Raw genomic sequence first — 23130 nt, 5'->3', positions numbered from 1 at the left:
TAGTTGTCTCAGTCATCCACATGGAAATATTGAACGAGTCCCCTAGATATTTCTCTGGGGCCTGATATTTAGAAGACCCTAGCAAGAATACAGATGAAGACCCACATCCCATAAGTCTAAATAGTTATAGTCTATAATCAAGCTAAGAAACCATTATTAATATGTTGAATCCTCTTACCATGACAAACATATAACTCATGTCAAAAAAATATGAACAAACTATGGTTTTTAATATGACTAATAGTCAACAAAGTATCAAAGATGATTGAATTTAACCATAACTACATTCTCTGGATATTCTGTTGGGTCAATGAAATGTGAATGACTAATAAAATATTTTATAATTAGCCATTTTCTATTTTATAATTTTTGGCTTTTATAGTAAAAATCATTAATTATATTATTTTAATTAAGATTTTCATATAACTCATGTTATTTTACTAGCAACGCTGAATTAAATGACTTTTTGTAACAAGTATATTGAATATATATTGTATATATTACAATTCATCCATTGGAAATATCCAACTTTTCTTGAGTCATTTTAGTTCTCAGATCATTTTTCATTAATTCCAATTGAAGAAACTTTGCCCTATTGAGGTCATATCAACCTGAATTTGTTTAAAAAAAAAAAACCTCTTTAAAGCAATATTTAAATTTGAAAATGAACCATAAATACATTATGTTCCAAACATGGTGATAAGATCTCATAGATAAATTATCACAAAAACTATTAGAATGTATTTTAATTCCATCACTCAAGTCTACCACTTATATTGCAACTTTTTCTGTCTGTCCAAGCAATATCTCAGTCTAATATTAATGTAAAGCCCCAGCATCATGTTTCATACAGGTTGTCTGGGCATCTATACATATTTAATGGCGATAGGAATGGTTTGATATTGCAAAATGCTCCTTGGCTGCTATGTACAAGTGTCATGAGTTTGGAGGGCCTCCTGAACAGCAAATTGGAATCTGAGGAGGGGGAGGAATATAGACATTTGGTACAACTTGGGAAGGTGCTTTATTGTACAAGGATCAATTGTGCTCATGTGTGTGAAAGAAAGGAATCGGCAAGTCAGCCTTTTCTCCTGTCCAGGTATTTCTGCTCCTCAGACCCTCCCTGCCCTCTGAAGCAGCACCCCAGCCCTGCCGTGGCTAGGATTAGCAGTAGGAAAACCCTTAAATATTTAGGGCTTTCAGGCACAGTGGCCAATTGTTTCAAGGTCTTAGGACAAGGGATGTGGGGGAGCAGTTCCCTGGGGCCTAAACAGTGTTAGTCACAAGAGCTGATGCTTAAGATTACTCCAAGTGACATGGACACTTATGTGTCCTTAATAAATTGTGTGTGTGTGATATTTGTGACCCTCTAAAGCACAGGCCCTGGGGTTTAGGATGGCACTACCCTGCAGCGTAAACTGCCTAAGTATTCAGCAGTCCCTTTCCAAGTCCCCATGTTAATTTACTAATCCTGATATTGACCAGCACTGCCACACAGTCCTTTCTTCTCACTCCATGCCTTTTAAAGGCTGCTGACTGCATTTTTCACTTGATTTGTCTTATTAGGAACTGGTGAAAGTGGCAAAAGCACCTTTATCAAGCAGATGAGAATCATCCACGGGTCTGGGTACAGCGACGAAGACAGAAAGGGGTTCACGAAGCTGGTCTACCAAAACATATTCACTGCCATGCAAGCCATGATCAGAGCCATGGACACCCTGAAGATACAGTACGTGTGTGAGCAGAATAAGGTAACGTGCTTAAGAACTTTGGAGCCATTTGTGAATGCCATGCTGTTCTCCTCTGGTTAGTCTCTGTCTCTGAACTGAAAGATTTACTGAGTGCTTGCATCAGAGGCCAGAAGAAGCTCTTGAGCTCAGACTCTGGGGTAGAGCTCCTCCAGAGGAGTATGATGAATTTAGGCACAGTGTTGTGGTCTTATTTCTGCAGAAGCTCTGGCACAGTGGTGGTGTGGTGTTGCCTGGCGTGCAGTCATTTCAGTGCTTTTTTTTTTTTTTGGAGTGCTGAGAAAAGGAAGACATATATTTACATTTCCTCTTTCAGCTAAGATACCTGGTTACTTTCTTGCTTTGAGCAATGGTGGTCTTGGGTTTACAATGGACAACTTTTTAAGAATTCCTAGTCTTAGGAGATATTTTCATAAATGTCCTGCAGACTACTCAGAGAAGTCAGTGGGTTTTGTTTGTTTCTTTTGGAAGCTAGCCCTTCTTAGGAGCTAACTGATAATTTAGGAAGAGTCATGCTTGTGTCTCGACTAGCAAGGGACTCTCCCAAAGTAATGGTATCAAGTTGCCATTTGCTTTCCTCTCTCTGTGGGTTATTTAAAATCCGTATCTGTTTGAGACTATAGGAGAATAATGAGACAGGAAGGTGGGAGAAGGAGACAATATTTTCTAGGGTGTATAGGAATGTAAATCCATGGGAAAATACTATGAGCTCATTAAGAATCTAGACGACAGAATTTCTTTAAAATAACTCATACCAAGTTATAACACGACATGATGATAAAGAGAAAAATTCCAAGATGAGTCCCTTGTGAATTGATTAGAAAGAATTTAGCTGCTCAAAAGCTGGAATAGTGGCTTAAATATGGCCCTCAGGAACTGCTTTATCATCAGCTTGTGGCATTTGTTTTTATGTGTATTATACAGAGTTTCAAAGCAGTAAGTCTAATTTTTTTATTACTCAGTGACTGCATTACACAGGAAAACTCAACATGCACCAAATTTTAGACGTACCTTTATAGTGTGACTACAGCTTTGTGTCTTTACTGTTTCCTTGTAATCTTGAGGAAATGGAGGAATGTATAATATCTCACCCACAGCTTCAGCCTTCAACAGCGTTCTGTTGAAAAGCGTGTGTGTGTGCGTGTGTGACAGGCGGGGGTGGTGGTAGTGGTGGAAATTAACCTTTAGAATATCTGGTGCCAAGTAATATGAGAGGTGTGTCATGAACTATTGGGAAATTCTACAAGTAACTATGATTCCTTTACAAGTTGGCTTTGAGTATGTGCATTATATCTTTTTGGGTTTTTTTATAAGCATATTTTAATTTTTTGAATTTTCATTATATCTATTTGAATGTGTGCAATTAAAAAAAAAAATCACCCTGTACAAGCTATTTTAAAAATTAGGTCATCTGCGGAAATTTAAGATTATTTCAGAGAAGAGATAGGTCAGGAACATCCTCGTGGTGATGTTAGTTAATCTACTTTCCTCTTTGGTAAAAAGACATTTTGTTTCCCAGTCATAGTGGGGTGACTGGGAGAAGCTTGGAGTTTAGGAATGGGTTTGTTAACAGGCCTGTTGGGAAGAGAAGACTCAAGTGTGAGTCAGTTCTGCTTACATTGGCAACATGTGTTTGTAAAAATCCAATCAGATTTAGGAATCAAGGTCTCTGGATTTTTGTTTTGTTTTCCCTCAAGGTCTTCTAGAGGTACTCTGAGTTTGTGTCTCAAATAGAAAGGTTTTACACGGCTTGACATTCCACCGCTTTCTTCTGTTCTCTTGATCTGAATTCTTCTTCATAAGGCCATGTCCCCTTGCCTGCTCATCTGCATTACTTCCCTCCAGCTGCCATAACAAAGCACCTCAAACTGGGTGGCTTGAGACAGATTTCTTCCTTCCCAGTTCTGGAGGCTTGAAGTCTGAAACCAAGGACTTGGTTCCGGCTGGAGTCTCTGTTCCATGCATCTTGCCTGGCTTGTGGGGGTTGCTGGCAATCCGCAGCGTCCTTTGGCTTGTGGAGGCCTCCATTCAGTCCCTGACTCTGTCTTCACGTAAAGTTCTCCCCCTGTGTCTCTGTGCTCACAGGGCATTCCCCACTGTGTGTCCATTTCTCCCTCTTCCCATAAGGACAGCAGTCATTGGATTAGAGCCCATCCTAATTCAGTGTGACCTCATCATAGCTTGATATATCTACATAGACTCTATTTCTCGATAAACTTACTTTCTGAGATTTGGGGTTTGCATGGATTTCAAGGCAATACTATTCAACCCAGTATGGCCTGACCTCTGCTTGCTCCCATGAATGTCATGTCCATTAGCAAAATACTTTCACTCCATTCTAATATCCCCCAAAGATTTAACCCTAAAAACAGCAGCAACTCTAAGCCTCAAATCTGATCTAATATCAATTCAGAAGGCCTCCAGTCTTATCATTTAAATCCTCTATATCAGGTATGGTGAGACTCTGGATGTGGTCCATCCTAGAGCAGAATTCTCCTTCAAACATGCCTGTGAAACTAGGAAGTGAATTAATCGTACCTTTGTCCCCTCCTCATTTGCTGTCTCTGGCTCCATTCTCAATGCCTTCTTTCTACTTCAAGTACCTGCATTCATGCTTAATCAACTTCCTCTTATCTCTCAAACATATGCCAGGGGTGAACCACGTATTGAAATGGCTTAAAGAGATGCTTCCCTGGTGGGCTCAAACGGTAAAGAATCCACCTGCAATGCAGGAGACCTGTGTTTGATTCCTGGGTTGGGAAGATTCCCTGGAGAAGGGGATGGCTATCCACTCCAAACTGTTGCCTGGAGAATCCCATAGACAGAGGAGCCTGGCAGGCTACGCAGTCCATGAGGTCGCAGAGTTAGACATGACTGAGCGACCAACAAGGAGAGTAAAATGTTGAGTAGAAAAAAATCACTGGATTGGTCCTACAAATCTGGGCTCTGTTCATAGCTCCCTTGTAGGTCTCAGATGGGAGTCTATAAACTTTTTCTATAAAGGGCCAGAGAGGAAATATTTTCAGCTTTGAAGGCTGCACAGTCTCTGCTACAACTGTTCAACTCTGCTGTTGTACAAAACCAGGCATGAGTGATGCATAAAAATGAGTGAGGCTTGCTTATAAACTGTTTGCAAAATGTGAAAACTGTTCTTAACTCATGGGCCAAACAAAACAGACCAGGAGTGGATGGAGTCCATGGACTGGAGTTGCTGACTCAGTCCTAGGGGAAGCTGTGGAACCTCTGCCACGTGGAAATTTTGATCAATTTCTTCTCTATTATTTTCTGAATGATTTCCTCTGTGGGTTAGTCCCGATCACAAATGTGAAACTATAACCAATTACCCTTCTTAGGTCATAAAATGATCAAATGATTAATGCTCTAGGGGTTTAAGTAATTACTTAAGAAACAGTATTTTCTTTACAAAGTATTGCTTCATTTAAAACAATTGACTAGTTAAGATGAGTTTGAACAAAACTAATTAGCTTTTCTTTTCAGTCCTTTAACTTCTGGTTGCTGAATATTTATTTCTATTGGATTTTTTCACAGCTAGAAACACTTTCTTAAAAATATGTAGAGGAGGATTAAGAGCCCTTTTAGAGGGTTTTATTTTAAATGTTAGCAGGATTATGGCTCAGCCAGTTTGTTGAAAATCTTTGCTTGTTACTTGACAGCCTGCTTTTGAGAGGAAATTTATCAGAAACTCAGTGTAACATTTGGTTTTTAACCAATATGTTTACTCAATTAAGATTTAGCTTTGAAGATTATTTTCTTATACATTGCCTGCCTTTTTTTCCTAAAGAAATGATTCATATGTATTTGCTCACTCTGTTGATAAGCCTTAATTTTTATGAATGTCTCTCAAGAGTGTCATGAGCACATATTAAAATTTATGACTTCTTGAATAAATATTACAGAGGCGTTTACTCAGTGTCAGGACTCCTAACATTGAATTAGCTTATATCTTACGTTGCCTGGTGATGATTTCATAGAAAAGCTTCTTTTTTTTTTTTTTTTAACTCTTTGTAGTGTCTCCAGTTTGAGAAATTCTTACTCTAGGCCTGTAGTATGGTGAAGGAAATCCTAGCTCCTTTTAAGGTTCTACAGAATCTGCTTGGATGATTTAGATAAGAATTTCCCAAGGGCAAAGGACAGCCCTGTCTGACTTTTCAAAAATGCTTGGTTTTAAGAACAAGGGCTACAGATTCTTTTGGTAGCTGACCCCAGCTTCTTCCCTGCCCTGCCACTTATAGGAGCTCACTGGGGTCACATCATATGTGCATGTAACTTGTTGTTATTCAGTCGATAAGTTATGCCTGACTCTTTGCAACCCCATGGACAGCACACCAGCCTTCCCTGTCCTTCACCATCTCCTGGAGTTTGCTCAAACTCATGTCTATTGACTCAGTGATATCATTCAACCATCTCATCCTCTGTTGCCCCTTTCTTCTGCCTTCAATCTTTCCCAGCATCAGGGTCTTTACACACATTTAACTGCAAGGGCTCATCATAAAAACAAAAACAGTGTCTTTAAAAAGGAGAGTTACAGCTAAAGAGACACTGATGTATAGAACAGTCTTATGGACTCTATGGGAGAGGGAGAGGGTGGGAAGATTTGGGAGAATGGCATTGAAACATGTAAAATATCATGTATGAAACGAGATGCCAGTCCAGGTTCGATGCATGATACTGGATGCTTGGGGCTAGTGCACTGGGACGACCCAGAGGGATGGTATGGGGAGGGAGGAGGGTTCAGGATGGGGAACACATGTATACCTGTGGTGGATTCATTTTGATATTTGGCAAAACTAATACAATTATGTAAAGTTTAAAAATAAAATTAAAAAAAAAAAAGGAGAGTTAATAATTGAACAGTAAGAGGAGTATTTTGCCTGCCATTTGCCTCAAGTACTTAATTTGGAATTTAGTGTTTCTAGAAGCGTGAAGTCTGAAATTCCCTTCACAAAGCATCTTTGTCTTCTTTTTTTTTTAAATTAATTAATTTTATTTCTTAACTTTACAATATTGTACTGGTTTTGCCATATATCAAAACCAGAAGCTTGTGCTGTATTCCAAGTCACACTTGAGGCAGGGGACTTGGGCCCTCCAGCCAATTACAGCTCTTGAAAGCCTGAATTTGGGGGTTTAATTGACTCGGAGAAGGCAATGGCAACCCACTCCAGGACTCTTGCCTGGAAAATCCCATGGACGGAGGAGCCTGGTAGGCTGCAGTCCATGGGGTCACTAGGAGTCAGACACGACTGAGCGACTTCACTTTCACTTTTCACCTTCATGCATTGGAGAAGGAAATGGCAACCCACTCCAGTGTTCTTGCCTGGAGAATCCCAGGGAGCCTGGTGGGCTGCCGTCCCTGGGGTCGCACAGAGTCAGACACGACTGAAGCAACTTAGCAGCAGCAGCAATTGACTCACAAGGTCTCTGCTAATTTTGTTTCAAGTTTTTCAGGTTCTACATTTAGGTAAGCAGACCTCTTTGTTGTCAGTTTCCTGTAATGTCTTGAGTTTCAGGCCTTTGGAACAGGATGCCCCCTCTCCTGACTGCTAGGTATATCAGGAACAAGCAAAACAATGGCCCGCAGCCCTGGCTGCACATTGGCATCTCCTGGGAGGCTTTTCTGTTGCTGCCCTAGGTACCACCCACCAGAGAGCTGGAGCTAAGTATTCTTGGCATGCAGCCAGAGCTTTTGGATTGAGTTTTAGAAACCTCCCAGGTGATTCTGGTTAGGCAGTCAAGTTTGAGAACCGCTGATACTCTATATGTATCTTATCACTATCCGGAGGCATTCAGTTTGGATTCTACTTTATCAGCCTTTCTGTAGAGGAAAGGGAGGCTTCTGGTCATCTCTTCCGTGGGCTGACCTAATTAATCTCCATCCACAGGTAAACTGTGTAGCCAGCATTGAGGATGTTTGTTTAGTTCAGCAGTACGAGGGGGCTTCGGTGAGATGAGGTCATGGTAAACTCGACAGCATCTGCAGGTGAAGTTTTTGAATTCAGGGCAGACTCTGTGTTTGTTTCCTTTGAGTCTTGCATGAGCCTAGCACAGCATCGTGCTGAGAGCTTCCAGGGGTGGGGTGGGAGTCGGGAGAAGGAGGAGCTGCATCTTGTTCTCTGGAAGTCATGTTACGGGGCCTTCTCGCCCTCCTTTTCCTATTGTTGCTACATGGAAGTTATTTCTTTTTATTCAGAAAAGACTCAGAGATGCAGGTTATGTTGATAACATATGCAATGTACAGATATATTTTATAATAAGAATACCTTACAATTTTGTTTTGTAAATAGAGACATTTAATTAGGAAGTTAATATATATTATATATAATATATAGGTTATATATAAGTATATGCAATATATATACATGTTATATAATACAAGTTATATATTTTTTAATAAGTTATATATTTTTACTCCTAATTAATAGATAGTTTTATTTATTGAGATGACAGTTCACTAGGTATATAAAACAAACACCAAGCATCCAACTTCACGTTTAAGCAATAAAGTCTGATATTTATGGAGTAGGATTGCAGGAGATGTTTTCTAATACCAAAAGGAGCTCCGATCATGTCTCATATCTGTGTATGTCTAACTCTTCCAGCTTAGCTTTTCTCAGAAACCAAGGCTGAATTTCCAGAAGGGTCTATCAAAGACACATGTGAGGAAATCGAGCATAGTTAGGTAAAAATGGTCAATTTACATGCTCCTTTATAGAAAAGTTTCTTAGAGCTTGGTGTATCTTAAGACCCCTTATTTTCTAATTTTTATAACACCTGTTTAAATATACTTTTCAGTCTGACTTCCTTATCCAGTTTGAAAAGTCAGAGTCTGCATGAGTCTCTTGGGAATAGGGAGGCCAATATTCAGACTTCAGCTGTAGCCCAGGGTCACTGGTTCTCTGGCACGTGTTAAACCCAGGCTCTTTCTTCTTGTGTCTTATTGGATATTAAAAATGGCATGGTGCATTTTTCTCCTTACTAAAAACTTGGAATTCTAGCCAGTGTCACAACAATCCTGTGCTGGAATTTTTCCATTTATCCCAATAGTTCTCTGATTAATCAATGTTGACATTAGTGTGAAAATTGCTTAATCAGCTTGAAATATAATAAGTTGGAAAATGAGAAAGAACAGGATAAAAATGAGAAATAACTGATTTTCTCCTTAATCATTATCACAAGTAAATCTGACCACCCACTGCCCATTGGGAGATGAAGAAGATTTGAGGTCAGTGATGAGTAATGAGATAGTCTGGACCATTGAAATGTTAATTTCTTCCCTAAACTCAGGGCTAGATATGAACCTACCACATGCAAAGAAATGCTTTTAAAAATCTAGTGAAAAGGGAAAATCTCACAAAGTTACAGTCCAGGAGCTAGTGTGACCATCAGGCTATTTGAACAGCTATCCATTCATCTAATATATGTGAAACATTTTCTTTGCATCTTTTAAATTGCACCCAACTTTGTTGCTATCTTAATATACAAAGGGGAACATGTGAAACTCACAATTCAAAACTCCTTGACAAAAGTTAGAATCATCATTGATGATGCTAGTAAAATTCTTTTTTTTTTAAATCTTATTGCAGTATAGTTGATTTACTGTGTTGTGTTTTGCTGCTATACAGCAAAGTAACTCAGTTACACAAAATGTACTTTTTCATATTCCTTTCCATTATGATTTATCACAGGATATTGAATATAGTTCCCTGTGCTATACAGTAAGACCTCGTTGTTTGTCCACGAAAATTATTATATCCAAGTTCAGTTCAGTTCAGTCTCTCAGTTGTGTCCGACTCTTTGCGACCCCATGAATTGCAGCACACCAGGCCTCCCTGTCTATCACCAACTCCTAGAGTTCATTCAGACTCATGTCCATTGAGTCAGAGATGCCATCCAGCCATCTCATCCTCTGTTGTCCCCTTCTCCTCCTGCCCCCAATCCCTCCCAGCATCAAAGTCTTTTCAAATGAGTCAACTCTTCGCATGAGGTGACCAAAGTATTGGAGTTTCAGCTTCAGCATCAGTCCTTCCAATGAACACCCAGGACTGATCTCCTTTAGGATGAACTGGTTGGATCTCCTTGCAGTCCAAGGGACTCTCAAGAGTCTTCTCCAACACCACAGTTCGAAAGCATCAATTCTTTGGTGCTCAGCTTTCTTCACAGTCCAACTCTCACATCCATACATGACCACTGGAAAAACCATAGCCTTGACTAGATGGACCTTTGTTGGCAAAGTAATGTCTCTGCTTTTCAATACGTTATCTAGGTTGGTCACAGAGAAGGCAATGGCACCCCACTCCAGTACTCTTGCCTGGAGAATCCCATGGATGGAGGAGCGTGGTGGGCTGCAGTCCATTGGGTCTCTAAGAGTAGGACACGACTGAGCGACTTCACTTTTACTTTTCACCTTCATGCATTGGAGAAGGAAATGGCAACCCACTCCAGTGTTCTTGCCTGGAGAATCCCAGGGATGGGGGAGCCTAGTGAGCTGCCGTCTATGGGGTCTCACAGAGTCAGACATGACTGAAGCGACTTAGCAGCAGCAGCAGGTTGGTCATAACTTTCCTTCCAAGGAGTGTCTTTTAATTTCATGGCTGCAATCACCATCTGCAGTGATTTTGGAGCCCAAAAGAATAAAGTCTGACACTGTTTCCCCATCTATTTGCCATGAAGTGATGGGACCAGATGCCATGATCTTAGTTTTCTGAATGTTGAGCTTTAAGCCAACTTTTTCCCTCTCCTCTTTCAGTTTCATCAAGAGGCTTTTGAGTTCCTCTTCACTTTCTGCCATAAGGGTGGTGTCATCTGCATATCTGAGGTTATTGATATTTCTCCCAGCAATCTTGATTCCAGCTTGTGCTTCTTCCAGCCCAGCGTTTCTCATGATGTACTCTGCATATAAGCCTATGCCCCAACCAGTGATGCTGAAGAGCTGAAGTTGAACAGTTCTATGAAGACCTACAAGACCTTTTAGAACTAACACCCCCCAAAAATGTCCTTTTCATTATAGGGGACTGGAATGCAAAAGTAGGAAGTCAAGAAACACCTGGGGTAACAGGCAAATTTTGCCTTGGAATACGGAATGAAGCAGGGCAAAGTCTTATAGAGTTTTGCAAAAAGAACGCACTGGTCATAGCAAACACCCTCTTCCAACAACACAAGAGAAGACTCTACACATGGACATCACCAGATGCTCAACACCGAAATCAGATTGATTATATTCTTTGTAGCCAAAGATGGAGAAGCTCTATACAGTCATAAAACAAGACCAGGAGCTGACTGTGGCTCAGATCATGAACTCCTTATTGCCAAATTCAGATAAATTGAAGAAAGTAGGGAACCATTCAGGTATGACCTGTATCAAGTATGACCTAAATCAAATCCCTTATGATTATACAGTGGAAATGAGAAATAGATTTAAGGGACTAGATCTGATAGACAGAGTGCCTGATGAACTATGGACGGAGGTTCGTGACATTGTACAGAAGACAGGGATCAAGACCATCCCCATGGAAAAGAAATCATATCCAAAGTCCTTCACAATTTGCTTTCTCTTCACGGCAGAGCCACACTCGTTTTCCAATGGCAGAGAGGTAACAGATGTGTCGAACTGCTCTGTTTTCAGCCCTGCCTTTTCTCATCACCCAGTTTCCTCACTGTGAATGAAAGCCATAAACATGTGCCAAGAGATAAATTAACCCTCAGGTTTATTTTGGAGTCCTGCCGAGAGAATCATCTGCTCACCTGGTTTTACTGAATTTAGAGGTAGATTTTTATTAACTGGTTAATAAACTCCGCAATATTATCCTAGGCAAACCATTCTAGAAAGCATCCTCCATAAAAAGCTTTTCCCAATGCAGGGGGCCCCGGTTTGGTCCTTGGTTGGGGAACGGAATCCCACGTTCTTCAAATAAAGATCCTGCATGCCACATCTAAGACTTCCGTGTAGCCAAATAATTTTTTCTTTTTTTAAAAAGCTTTTTAAAAAATTAAGACAGGAACTCAAATGGGACACAGTAACTAATCAACAGAAACAAATTGTTAAAGGTTTGTGTATATGTATCTGTGTGCATGAGTGTGTGTGTAGGCGTGAGTGAGTGGGCATATTTACCAATAAACCTACCTTCAGAGTTAAAAGCATATTCATTAGAAGCCAAAACAGTTGGCTTTTTTTTTTTTTTTTCACTGACACATCCTTTTGGAAACTCAGATGTTTCCAGGGAGCTTTGAGACATTGCATCTTATGTACTTCACCTTGATTTCCTTTTTCTTTACATTTTTATATTCTATTGGATTATAGTTAATTTACAGTGTTGTGTTTCAGGTGTACAGCAAGGTGTACATATATCCATTCTTTTTCAGATTCTTTCCCCATGTAGATTATTATAGAGTATTAATAATCCCTGTGTTATACACTAGTTCCTTGTTGACTATCTATTTTGTATGTAGCAGTGTGTATATGTTAATCCCAATCCCTTAATTTATCCCTCCCTGGTGGCTCAGACAGTAAAGTGTCTGTCTACAATGCGGGAGACCTGGGTTCCATCCCTGGGTCAGGAATATCCTCTGGAGAAGGAAATGGCAATCCACTCCAGTACTATTGCCTGGAAAATCCCATGGACAGAGGAACCTGGTAGGCTACAGTCCATGGGGTCGCAAAGAGTTGGACACAACTGAGCGACTTCACTTTCACTTTCACCCCTTTGGTAATCGTAAGTTTGTTTTCTTAGTCTGAGTCTGTTTGTTTTGTAAATACGTTCATTTGTGTTTTCTTTTTATTTTTTTAGATTCCGCATATAAGTGATATTGTGTGACGCTTGTCTTTCTCTGACTATCTTCACTCTGACAATCTCTAGGTCCAGCCATGATGCTGCAAATGACATTATTTTGTTCTGTTTTATAGTTGAGTAATATTCCATTGTATATATGTACCTCATCTTTAGCCATTCCTCCGCTGATGAATATTTAGGTTGCTTCCATGTCCTGGCTGTTGTAAATCGTGCTGCAGTGACCACTGGGGTGCATGTAACTTTTCCACAGTAAGGTTTTCTTTGGGTATATGCCTAGGAGTCGGATTGCTGGGTCATAGGGCAGTTCTATTTTTAGTTTTTTAAGGAGCCTCCATACTATTCTCCATAATGGTTGCACCAATTTATATTCCCACCAACAGGGTAGGTGGCTTCCCTTTTCTCCTACCCTCTCTAGCATTTACTGTTTGTACACTTTTTGATGATGGCCATTCTAACTTGTGTGAGATGATACCTCATTATAGTTTTGATTTGCATTTCTCTAATAATTAGTGATGTTGAGCATTTTTTCATGTGCTTTTTGACCATCTATTAATAGAGAAGTGACCTCCTATTGACCTCCTATTAACAGGAGAAATATCTATTAAGGTCTTCTGCCCAATTTTGAATTTTTTTTTTACTTTTGATCCATTTGTGTATTTTGGAGATTAATCCCGTGTTGCAAATATTTTCTCCCATTCTGTGCATAGTCTTTTCATTTTGTTTATGGTTTCCTTTGCTGTACAAAAGCTTTTAAGTTTAACTAAGTCCCATTTGTTTATTTTTGTTTTTATTTTTATTATTCTAGGAGGTGGATCCAAACAGATATTGCTAGTGATTTATGTCAGAGTGTTCTGCTTGAGAGTTTTATAGTATCTAGCCTTACATTTAGATCTTTAATCAATTTTTAATTTATTTTTGTATATGGTATTAGAGCATGTTCTAATTTCATCCTTTTTACATGTAGCTGTTGAATTTTCTCAACATCACTTATTAAAGAGACTGTCTTTTCTCCATTATATGTTCTTGCATCCTTTGTTGTAGATTAATTGACCAAGGGGTGTGGGTTTATTTCTGGACTTTCTATTGACCTTGATTTCTGACACCTAAAACTTTGTCAGATTTAATTAAGTATGATCTAAAATAATGTAAAATAGGTTTCACATCATTACCATTGCTTTGTCTCTTCCCTAAATTTTTAAACATTCTGGCATTTTATATATCTGTAATTAGCTATAAAGATATAGGCACATTTGTTTCAGTTGGCCATTTATAGATTTGGTTAGAAAATTATTTGCTTTTGTGTGTGAAAGGTTGTTGTTGAATCACGCGAAGACACCAGGATTCTTGGCCCCCGGAGGAGAAGAATTTAATCCGGGGCCAGAGATGAGGCTTGATCGCTCAGAGCTTTTGTGTAATAAAGTTTTATTAAAGTATAAAGGAGATAGAGAAAGCTTCTGACATAGGCATCAGAAGGGGGCAGAAAGAGTACCCCCTTGCTAGTGTTAACAATGAGGTTATATAATCCAAAGAATGTCTGGAGGTTGTAAAGACCTCATCAGACCTACTCCCATAATTTACATTTTAAGATAACAGAATTAGCCAGAAGGTTTAATCCGAAGACTGTCCTCAGGCAGGATACATTATTGTTATATAATTCTAAGGAATGTGGAGAAAGAAAAAAGTTTGTCCTTTCTTCCTCCTTGAGAATTCCAGACCCCTCTCTCCTTGGGGACCCCGAGACTCCTTATCAACCTGCCTAGGAACTGACTCTCTCATGTGTGTGTGTATAAAGAATGGAAAGCTGATTCGTTTTTCTAGATTCTCTTTATTAAAAAACACATCTAATCTAGTCTTTTAGTCATTGAAATAGTTACAGTGGAGCTAGTTGCAAAGAGGTTGAAATCAATAGGAATGACTTGGTATTTTAGGAGCCTCAAAACTCTGCCTTCCGTTTATTCTGAGCTCAGCTGGTTGAATGATGCCATTTGTGGGAGACCATCGTGATTGGCCAGTGGTCACCAGTCCTCCCCACGACCCCAAACTCTCCAGCTCCTGTTGTATCTCTGCTTTGTGTTGACATGGAATATCTTTCCTAGTGAGCTGTGTGGAGGCTTCACTTTGGGGGTTAATCATTATTTATCATTATTATCATGCATGATCACTATAATTTGGATCAGTCCATTTGTAGAGCCCTGACAGTGTTAGGAATTGCCCCAAACAAGAAAGTCTTTCTTTGCAAGTTCACGTTAGTTCTTGGTGTGCTAGAATGACATGAATGACATAAAGTTGAATTTGCCTCTGCCTCTCATCTACATCTTCAACAACCTTTGACGGGTCACCGATGCTCTCAGTCTTTATATTTCCTTCCTTAACTGAATGCTATGTTGGCTCCCTGTGATAGTCCAAAATTTAAACATGTAAGTAACCTACCTTCAGAAGCAAAAAATTGCATTTTTCTGTGTCCTAAAAACATTACTTTTCTCACCAAGATTTTTTTGTTGTTATTTTATCTTACTAACTTCCTAATTAATAAGACATTACACCAGGTATTAATATAATGTTATATATAGCATGTCAGCATAAGTTATTTTATTTCATATAACCTAGGAGTTCTTTTCAGATATAGTACTGCGTCTCCTGCATCTACGTTCAAATTTCACCACAAGAACAAGCATCTGTGGATGAGAATGTCCCTTACAGAAATCTTGGGTCACAATGATAGAAAGATGAGGCAGGATTCATGCAGTGTCTTTCAAGTTGCTTGATTTCCTCAAAAAATTTTAAATGACAAGGTTAAAGGATTGGAGAAGAATCTTGCTTAGCATATTGTCTACTGAAAAAAATAACCACAACATGAGAGTTATGAGTTAAATTTTATTTGGAGCAAAATGAAGACTATAGTTCCAGAGACAGCATTTCAGATAGCTCTGAGGAACTGCTCCAAAGAGGCAGGGTGGAAGGTCAGCATGTATGTGATTTTGGTGAAGGGGAAGTGCATGCAATCAGGCACATACCTCTTTTCAGAAGGTTGCTGCTAGTCATGAGGAGCAGATGTCACCATGAAGGATGTTAGTGCTTTTCTAGATATGAGGAGATGCAAGAATTGGGCTCAAAATCTTCTTCTGAAAGTATCTAAGTATCTGAAGACCTGTTCTGACAGTTTTTTCCAGAGCACAGAGTGCCTCATTCCTGATCTCTGCCCTGAACTCGATTCAGGGGATGTTGAAGATCAGCTGCATGAGCTCATGATTTAATTCTTGTGGAGGGAGATGGTAAGTGCCAATTTGTAGTTGGCAAAATGATGTGATTTCTGGTGATTTCTTCACTCCCTCCCTCAAAGAGAAGTGTCCTGGTTGGACCAGAAAGTTGGTGGCTCTGGCTGTTCACATCTGATTCCAACCCAGGTGGCTGGCTTTGTTTCAAGGGAAACCAGGAACTTGTCCTTCTGATTACACTCTCCATTGTCTTATCCACTAGGGACAAGTCATCACCACTGTAGTTAGAGTTGTTCATTTTTATTTTTCCCATTTGGCCAGAGATGACCTTTCTCACTATCAGTAAAGGTGATCAAGCACCCCTAATCCCATTGCAGAGTCCATTCGATTTGGGTATGAAAGTCTGCTTATGCTAGTTTTGCATCCCTGCTTCCAGATGGGTAGTATTTCTGCCACTAGAGGTTAACGTGAATGGCTGATGATGCCTAATACTCATTGCCACCTAGGAAACTTAGAGATGAAGACCCAACCCATATCAATAGTAGGCACTTGCTGTGTCTTTGGTTTATGAATCAAGTGAATGTACAAGCTAAAAGTGCTTTCTTGATGAAAAGCTGGGCCCAGGAGGCGATAAAACAGACAGCTAGCCTAGAATCCTAGGGCTTCCGGAGTCTCACATTGACTGGCTTTCCTTGAAGCAGGGTGCCCTGAGTGAAGATCTCCTAGTGGCCCCCATCTCCTCAGTGACTGTCCACAGCTCTTGCAGGAACTCCTGCCCCATGCCTCTGTCAGTGGTTCTCTTTCCAGTGGTTGAGAGCATTACAGCGCTGTCTGTCCGGCTGCTGTATCATGTCTGTTTCCTTCAGCTCTCAGATAAAGGTGGTGCCCCCCAAAAATATGCCTTTTATTTATTTATTTATTTTTTTAAAGATATTGGCATTTCTACGCGTGGAGAGTGCAGGTGCTTCCTGGTTGTCCCAGCAATCTTTTATCCTTCCCGCTTCTTCTTCCAGTGGAAACGCCATGGGGATGGCGTGGCCCTGCGGGACGGACGGACCGGCCGGCGGGCGGCTGACCGGCTCAGCGAGGGACGCGCAGACACGTGGGCACTATTTTTGCAGCGAGCCGCTCAAAAATATGCCTTTTAAATTCCAGATTGGCAGTATTAGAAATCTCCTGTTGTTATGTCATAGTTTTGGCATTAAAAACAAAATATAATCATCCAAATAGGCTGTTTTTAATTTTTTTTGCAAGCATCCTAGCTTTGGCATCAGCATCTCGACTGCTACCCTCTCTTTCCTTCAGCCCTGGACACAGTGACCTCCTGTCTCTTGACCCCAGGAGTCCTGATGCTCCTTCAAGTCCAGGACTTTGCACATGCTCTTCTTTGCTCTTCCCTCCTCTCTTTGTCTAGCCAAGTCTTTCTTGGTCTCCACTAGACATGAAGGCCAAGAACATGTATGCATCCACATACCTTTGCAACTCCAGCACTGACATACACGCAGGCCAGTTTGCTAAAAAAACTATTCACTGAAGAACCAATTTCTGGGGCAAAGAAATCTGATTTTTAGGATCCCACACATAAGTTTTTTTTTTTTTTTTTTTAGCAAGCATCCTGGCTTTGGCATCAGCATCTCAACTGCTACCCTCTCTTTCCTTCAGCTCTGAACAAAGTGACCTCCTGTCTTTCGGCCCAGGTGATCTTAGGGCGACATTCTGGCCTCTCCTGAGCTTGTCTCTGACAAGCCTTCCAACCTCATCTGCTCTCCCTGGTGGATGATGTCTTCCAGCACATCCCATGCCTCTCTGTTTGCTCATCTTCTCCATCCATGGAGCATCCTGACACCCGTTCCCTCTGCACTCATAAATAGCTAACTTCATTTATTTGTCTTGAGTAAGGTATCCGCTATAGTAGCAAACTTTCTTTGATACCTTCCTCTCCCATCTTCCCTGGGATGAGGCATGCTTTCCAATACACTCAGAGCAGGTTGTATTAACAAAGTACATTGTAATTATTTATGCATCTCTCCCACTTCAGTCTAGGAGATCTTTGAGAGTAGAAATCATATTCTGTTTATCTCTACATCCCTTTGGGCTCAATAATTATTAGCAAAGTGACATTAAGACCTTGTGTGAAGTTGTCATGAACCCTACGTTTCCTGAGAGCTTTGTCCATAGGGTGAAATCCGCAATCTCAGAGGATGACTGAGCTGTTCTTTACATGATGGTTTTTGTATTCCCTTTGGAATTGTGATAATGGGCAAAAAAGAACAGAGACTATAAAACCATAGTTTTCTTTTTCTAAGAAATATTGAGCAATTGGAAATATTGCTTCTGAGTTTCAAGATAGTTCAAAAAAGGCTTGCAGAGTCATGGGGCTCCAAATCCCTTGCAGTAAGCTTGGGATAGGGCATATTCAGCCCTTGGGGTGTGTTTAGTGAACTACAAAAGTACTCCGACTGTGAGAGTTGGGTCGGTGGTGATGATTCTTCAAGCTGAATCACCAGGCAATGGTTTTGGAATCCCACGGGGCTAAAAAAAAAAAAAAAATGGTGTCATAGGAAGAATGGCTTTTTGATGAGCTTGAGAGAGACTCAATAAATAACCCTCTTCAACAACCAAATTCTAAAGTAATCAAGAAATAAGACAAAGAATTAAGGTGATCAGTTCATTATTGCTAAAGCTAAGGGTAGAAAAGATGGCTCATAACTAAGGCATCTGACCTTTCTAATACCGAATCCAGAATGTGATAGACTGACCCATGGGGTCATCATTAGCTCTGGGAGACCCAGGCTTTACCCGCAGGGGCAGGACTCCAACAGCACAGAAGAGAGGAAGGAGCATAGGGCAGGACCACCCCTCAGCTGACATGCCCCCTAGGGAGAGTGGTTGTCGCCTGTGTCATGGCATGTGTCAGAGGCCCTGTCTTCCCGTACTTCTCTCCCTCAGGGAGAGGACTGTATGTACTTCTGGGCATGAAAATGAGTGTGAATCTGTGCTGTGCTTTATTGAAGATGTTTCATGGTGGCTCGGTGGTAAAGAATCTGTATGTAATGCAGGAGTCACAGGTTCGATCCCTGGGTTGGGAAGATCCTGGAGGAGGGCATGACAACCCACTCCAGTATTCTTGCCTAGAGAATCCCATGGATAGAAGAGCCTGACAGACTATAGTTCATGGGGTCGCAAAGAGTTGGACATGACTGAGCAACTAAGTATGCATCATTTTATCTTAAGCAATTCTTCAGTGTGGGTGCTAGCAGTTGCCCCCACTTTAGAGATGCACAGACAGAGGTTTATGGAGGTTGAATGACATCCCCAAGATCACACAGGTTTTGTGTGTCAGAACTGAAGCTGAACCCAAGCAACTTCCCAGGCAGAACTGTTAACCCCTATGCTTTGAACTTCTCTGTGGTCATATAAGGCCATGTGCAGTGGAGGTCCTGGGTCGTCATTTACAGTTAATTATGAAAGCAGTAAATGATGTGAAAGGAGGATTCTCTGTCTTGAAATCTCTGTTCCTGGCTTCTCTCATTAATTCCTTTTCCTCTGGCTGGAATCCAACCAGCTCACACAACTGTCAGTGCTATCTCAATCAGTATTTACACAAAAGGGTCATGCAATTAAAAAAAAAAAAAAAGTCAGAAATATCAGAATGTTAATACATCTGTTGGATGAAGTTTAAGGATTGGTGAGCTCTGTGTTAAGTGGATTTGAGATGGTTGCCTGGAGAATACACTTTTTTCTTTCCCTAGATGAGAGAAGTAAACAAGCCAGAAATGATTTCAAATTTGTTTTGCAAATTGGAACAATCAAAACATAACAGTGACCTTCGAACCAATGCCAGAGAGTTAGGAAAGATCAAATAAAATCTGAAGAATATATTCTGGTAGTGGCATAAGTGGGGTTCTTTTTGGCTTTGACGTTCTGCCTGGATTGCATATCAGGTGCAGTTATGTGTTTTAACCCATTTCACCCCGATCTATTCAGACCTCTAGACCTGCTCATGAGCACAGTTTAATTCAGCTGGAAAAATCACAGGAGGAGTAAGAAGAGGGCTGAGAACATGATCTCTTTCTGCATGCTAAGCTGCTTCAGTCATGTCTGACTCTTTGCATTCCTATGGACTGTAGCCCACCAGGCTTCTCTGTCCGTGGAATTCTCCAGGCAAGAATATTGAAGTGGGTTGCCATGCGCTTCTCCAGGGGATTTTCTTGACTGAGGGATCAAACCCACATCTCCTGCGGCTTCTGCATTGCAGGCAGATTCTTTACCACTGAGCTACCAGGGAAACTCATGATCTCGCTCATCTCCCCCAAAGGCGCACATACTTGCTGTACCTCCAAGCTCTCTGTCTCAGGGAAGAGCAGTCCCTGCCTCCCAGTGCCTTAGTGAGCTGGCACAGGGCACCTGCACAGAGAACATGGATCTTCTGCTTTTTGTCCAACTTTATGGACCTTTTGACATGGTTGGGGTCTAAGAGTAAGGGAGCAAAGCAGGAATTGAAATTGTGTCCAGCTAATTAGCTGGATAATTTGGACAAGTTACTGATCCACTCTAAGCTTGCTTCCTTGTTTTAAAAGGAGGGACTGGACTGTGGATCTTTACATTTTTGAACTGTAGAGGCATGAAGGATCCATCTTAGAACTAGAGAATAGCACAGTGAGGACATTTTAGAATTTCATAAGGTTGTGGTCAGCTTGGGAAAATTCTTTTAACTTCTATTCTTTCCTGCCTTAAAAAAAATAAACTTTTTTTTTTCTTTTTGAGACAAGAAAATGTCTGGTGCCCTGCAGTCTTAGAGCTTGAGTTTCAACTCCCATAATATGGAGATAGTTTGGTGCCTTCCTGACTTTGGCTGGTTCTGAGACCTTCTTCCTTGGCCCTCAAAGGCTGGGCTGCTTCATCACTTATCACATAATATTTGAATCCAAGGGCTGGACTCCGTCATCACCTGTCACATAATCTTTGAATCTTAGAACATCTCCAGACAAGATGTCTGCTCATTCTCTCCCTTTTCTCTCTGTGGACACTTTTCAACTTTTGTGCTTCTGTCTGCTCTGGGAGCTACCTCCTAATTATATCCTAGGAGCCTGATATAGAAAAGGCCAAAGGAAACATTGCTTCTCTGTCTCCCTGGCTGTCCCAGGGGCATCTTGGAGGCTGCTCCTTAGTGAGATGCCCAGAGGCCATTGACTGGGAATCAAACTTTAATGTGTGACAAGGACCCATCTGAGAGCAGTGTGCTTTGGCATAAGGACTGAAGGATATTCTAACTGTTCTCAGGCTTATCTGTTTAAATGTGATTAAACATTCTTGACTAATATTGAAATAAAGTACTTATTTCATCAGTTCTGGTGAAGCAAAAGCCCTAAAGTGTCAACCCAATGAGAATATATTCAAAGGGAGATTCATCCTGAATCCCACTCAGGAAGTATGATTATAGAGTCGGATTTTCAGAGCTTGAAAGAACCCTCAAGTATCCTCTAGGTCAACTCAAGATCTTTTCTATTTGGTTTAGGTAATTGAAGTCTAAAGAGATTAAAAGCTGTGCTAAGGCAAGTGAGGACCGGAAAGAATCCCATAGGGTTCTGTTTCATGTCAATCTAGTAGGGATCTAAACATAAGGCTTCGAGTGAGGTTCCGAGGTTTGAAAAACCACCTTGTCAGTTGTGAGGATCATAAATTGAAGAGGCATCTATAAAGTACTGTCTCTTTCTTTTTCAATTCATGCTTTATATAGATTGGGGCATTCTTTTATTTTTGTGCTTTTCAAGTAACTGTTCCTCTCAATATTTTTAAAGAAAAATTTCACAACTGGAAAAAATGTTGAAAGAATAGCACAATGAACACTTATGTACCCACTGTTAGTTGTTGGTATCTTGTGATTCTCTCCCTTCCTTCCTGTCCCTCTCTGTACTTTTTGCTCATGTACACACACACACACACACACACACTTTATGTAAGTAAAAGTCAGCTGTAGGCATTGTGATGTCACCCTTAAGTACTCCAACCAGTGTCTGCTCAGAGCCAGAGCATTCTCCCACAGAACCACAATCGCTTTAGCATACCCAGGGAAGTTCACTTTGTAGCTTTAATATTATTCAGTAAAAAAGTGCATATCCAGATGTCTCCATATGCCCCCAATATGCCCTTTATAGCCTCTATTTTTAATTTAGGAAAGAATCGGGAATTGCATTTAGCAGTTATCTTTATTCTCCTTTAAATTACAATATCCCCCATCTTCTAATTTATGTCTCAAGTGATATTGATAGTTTAAAGAGTTTTGGCCAATTACCTTATAGAATGTCCTGCAATCAGGATTTATATTTTTGTTTTCTCATTAGCTTTAAATACTTTGGCAAGAAAATAATGTAGAGGAAACCCCATACACCACAGGTAGGAGTGTAAAAGATGCAGTCACTTTGAAAGAGAGTCAGGCAGCTTCTCAAAAAGTTAAAAGAGAGTTCCATATGACCCAGCAATTCCTTTCTTAGGTATATACCCAACAGAATTGAAAACATAGCTTCACACAAAAACCTGTAAATATATGTTCATAGCAGCAGTATTCGTAATAGGGAAGACAACACAAATGGATAATAAAAGGTGGCATATCCATACAATGGAATATAGTTTGGTAATAAAAAGGAACGAAGTACTGATGCATGCTACAACAAGCATGAAAACATTATGCTACATGAAAGAAGCCAGTCACAAAATGTCATATTTTATAGAATTCAATTCATATGAAATTTCCAGAATAGGCAAATCCAGATAGAGGAGATTTGTGGTCATCCAGGGCTGGGGGAATTGGGGGAAATGGAAAATGACTGCTAAGAGGTATATGGTTTCTTTTGGAGGTGGTTAAAATATTCTAAAAAAATGTAGTGATGGATGCACAATTCTGCAAATGTAACTAAACATTACTATTGAATTGTGCACTTTAAGTTGTATATGATATGTGTGTGGTATGTGAATTGTATCTAAACCAACATTTTTACTAGAAAATAAAGAATACTATGTGGTGATGTGTCCTCCCCATTGGGCACTTTCAGATCAGATCAGATCAGTCGCTCAGTTGTGTCCTACTCTTTGCGACCCCATGAATCGCAGCACGCCAGGCCTCCCTGTCCATCACCAACTCCCGGAGTTCACTCAGACTCACGTCCATCGAGTCAGTGATGCCATCCAGCCATCTCATCCTCTGTCATCCCCTTCTCCTCCTGCCCTCAATCCCTCCCAGCATCACAGTCTTTTCCAGTGAGTCAACTCTTCGCATGAGGTGGCCAAGGTATTGGAGTTTCAGCTTTAGCATCATTCCTTCCAAAGAAATCCCAGGGCTGATCTCCTTCAGAATGGACTGGT

At 40.5% G+C, this 23130-nt stretch overlaps 1 protein-coding gene across 2 annotated transcripts in view; it reads left to right on the top strand.

Moving 5' to 3' along the window:
- Positions 1-23130, top strand: part of GNA14 (G protein subunit alpha 14) — a 199934-nt gene that overhangs the window by 113822 nt on the left and 62982 nt on the right. For both annotated transcript variants that reach the window (XM_061425584.1, XM_061425585.1), the window contains exon 2: positions 1567-1751. In XM_061425584.1, the coding sequence (XP_061281568.1) occupies positions 1567-1751 (185 nt within the window). The remainder of the gene's footprint in view (positions 1-1566; positions 1752-23130) is intronic.

Source organism: Bos javanicus, chromosome 8 (assembly GCF_032452875.1).
Source record: "Bos javanicus breed banteng chromosome 8, ARS-OSU_banteng_1.0, whole genome shotgun sequence".
In the NCBI taxonomy this organism is placed as follows: domain Eukaryota; kingdom Metazoa; phylum Chordata; class Mammalia; order Artiodactyla; family Bovidae; genus Bos; species Bos javanicus.
Note: the sequence above shows the minus strand (reverse complement) of the source record. Positions and strands in the feature narration are given on the sequence as shown.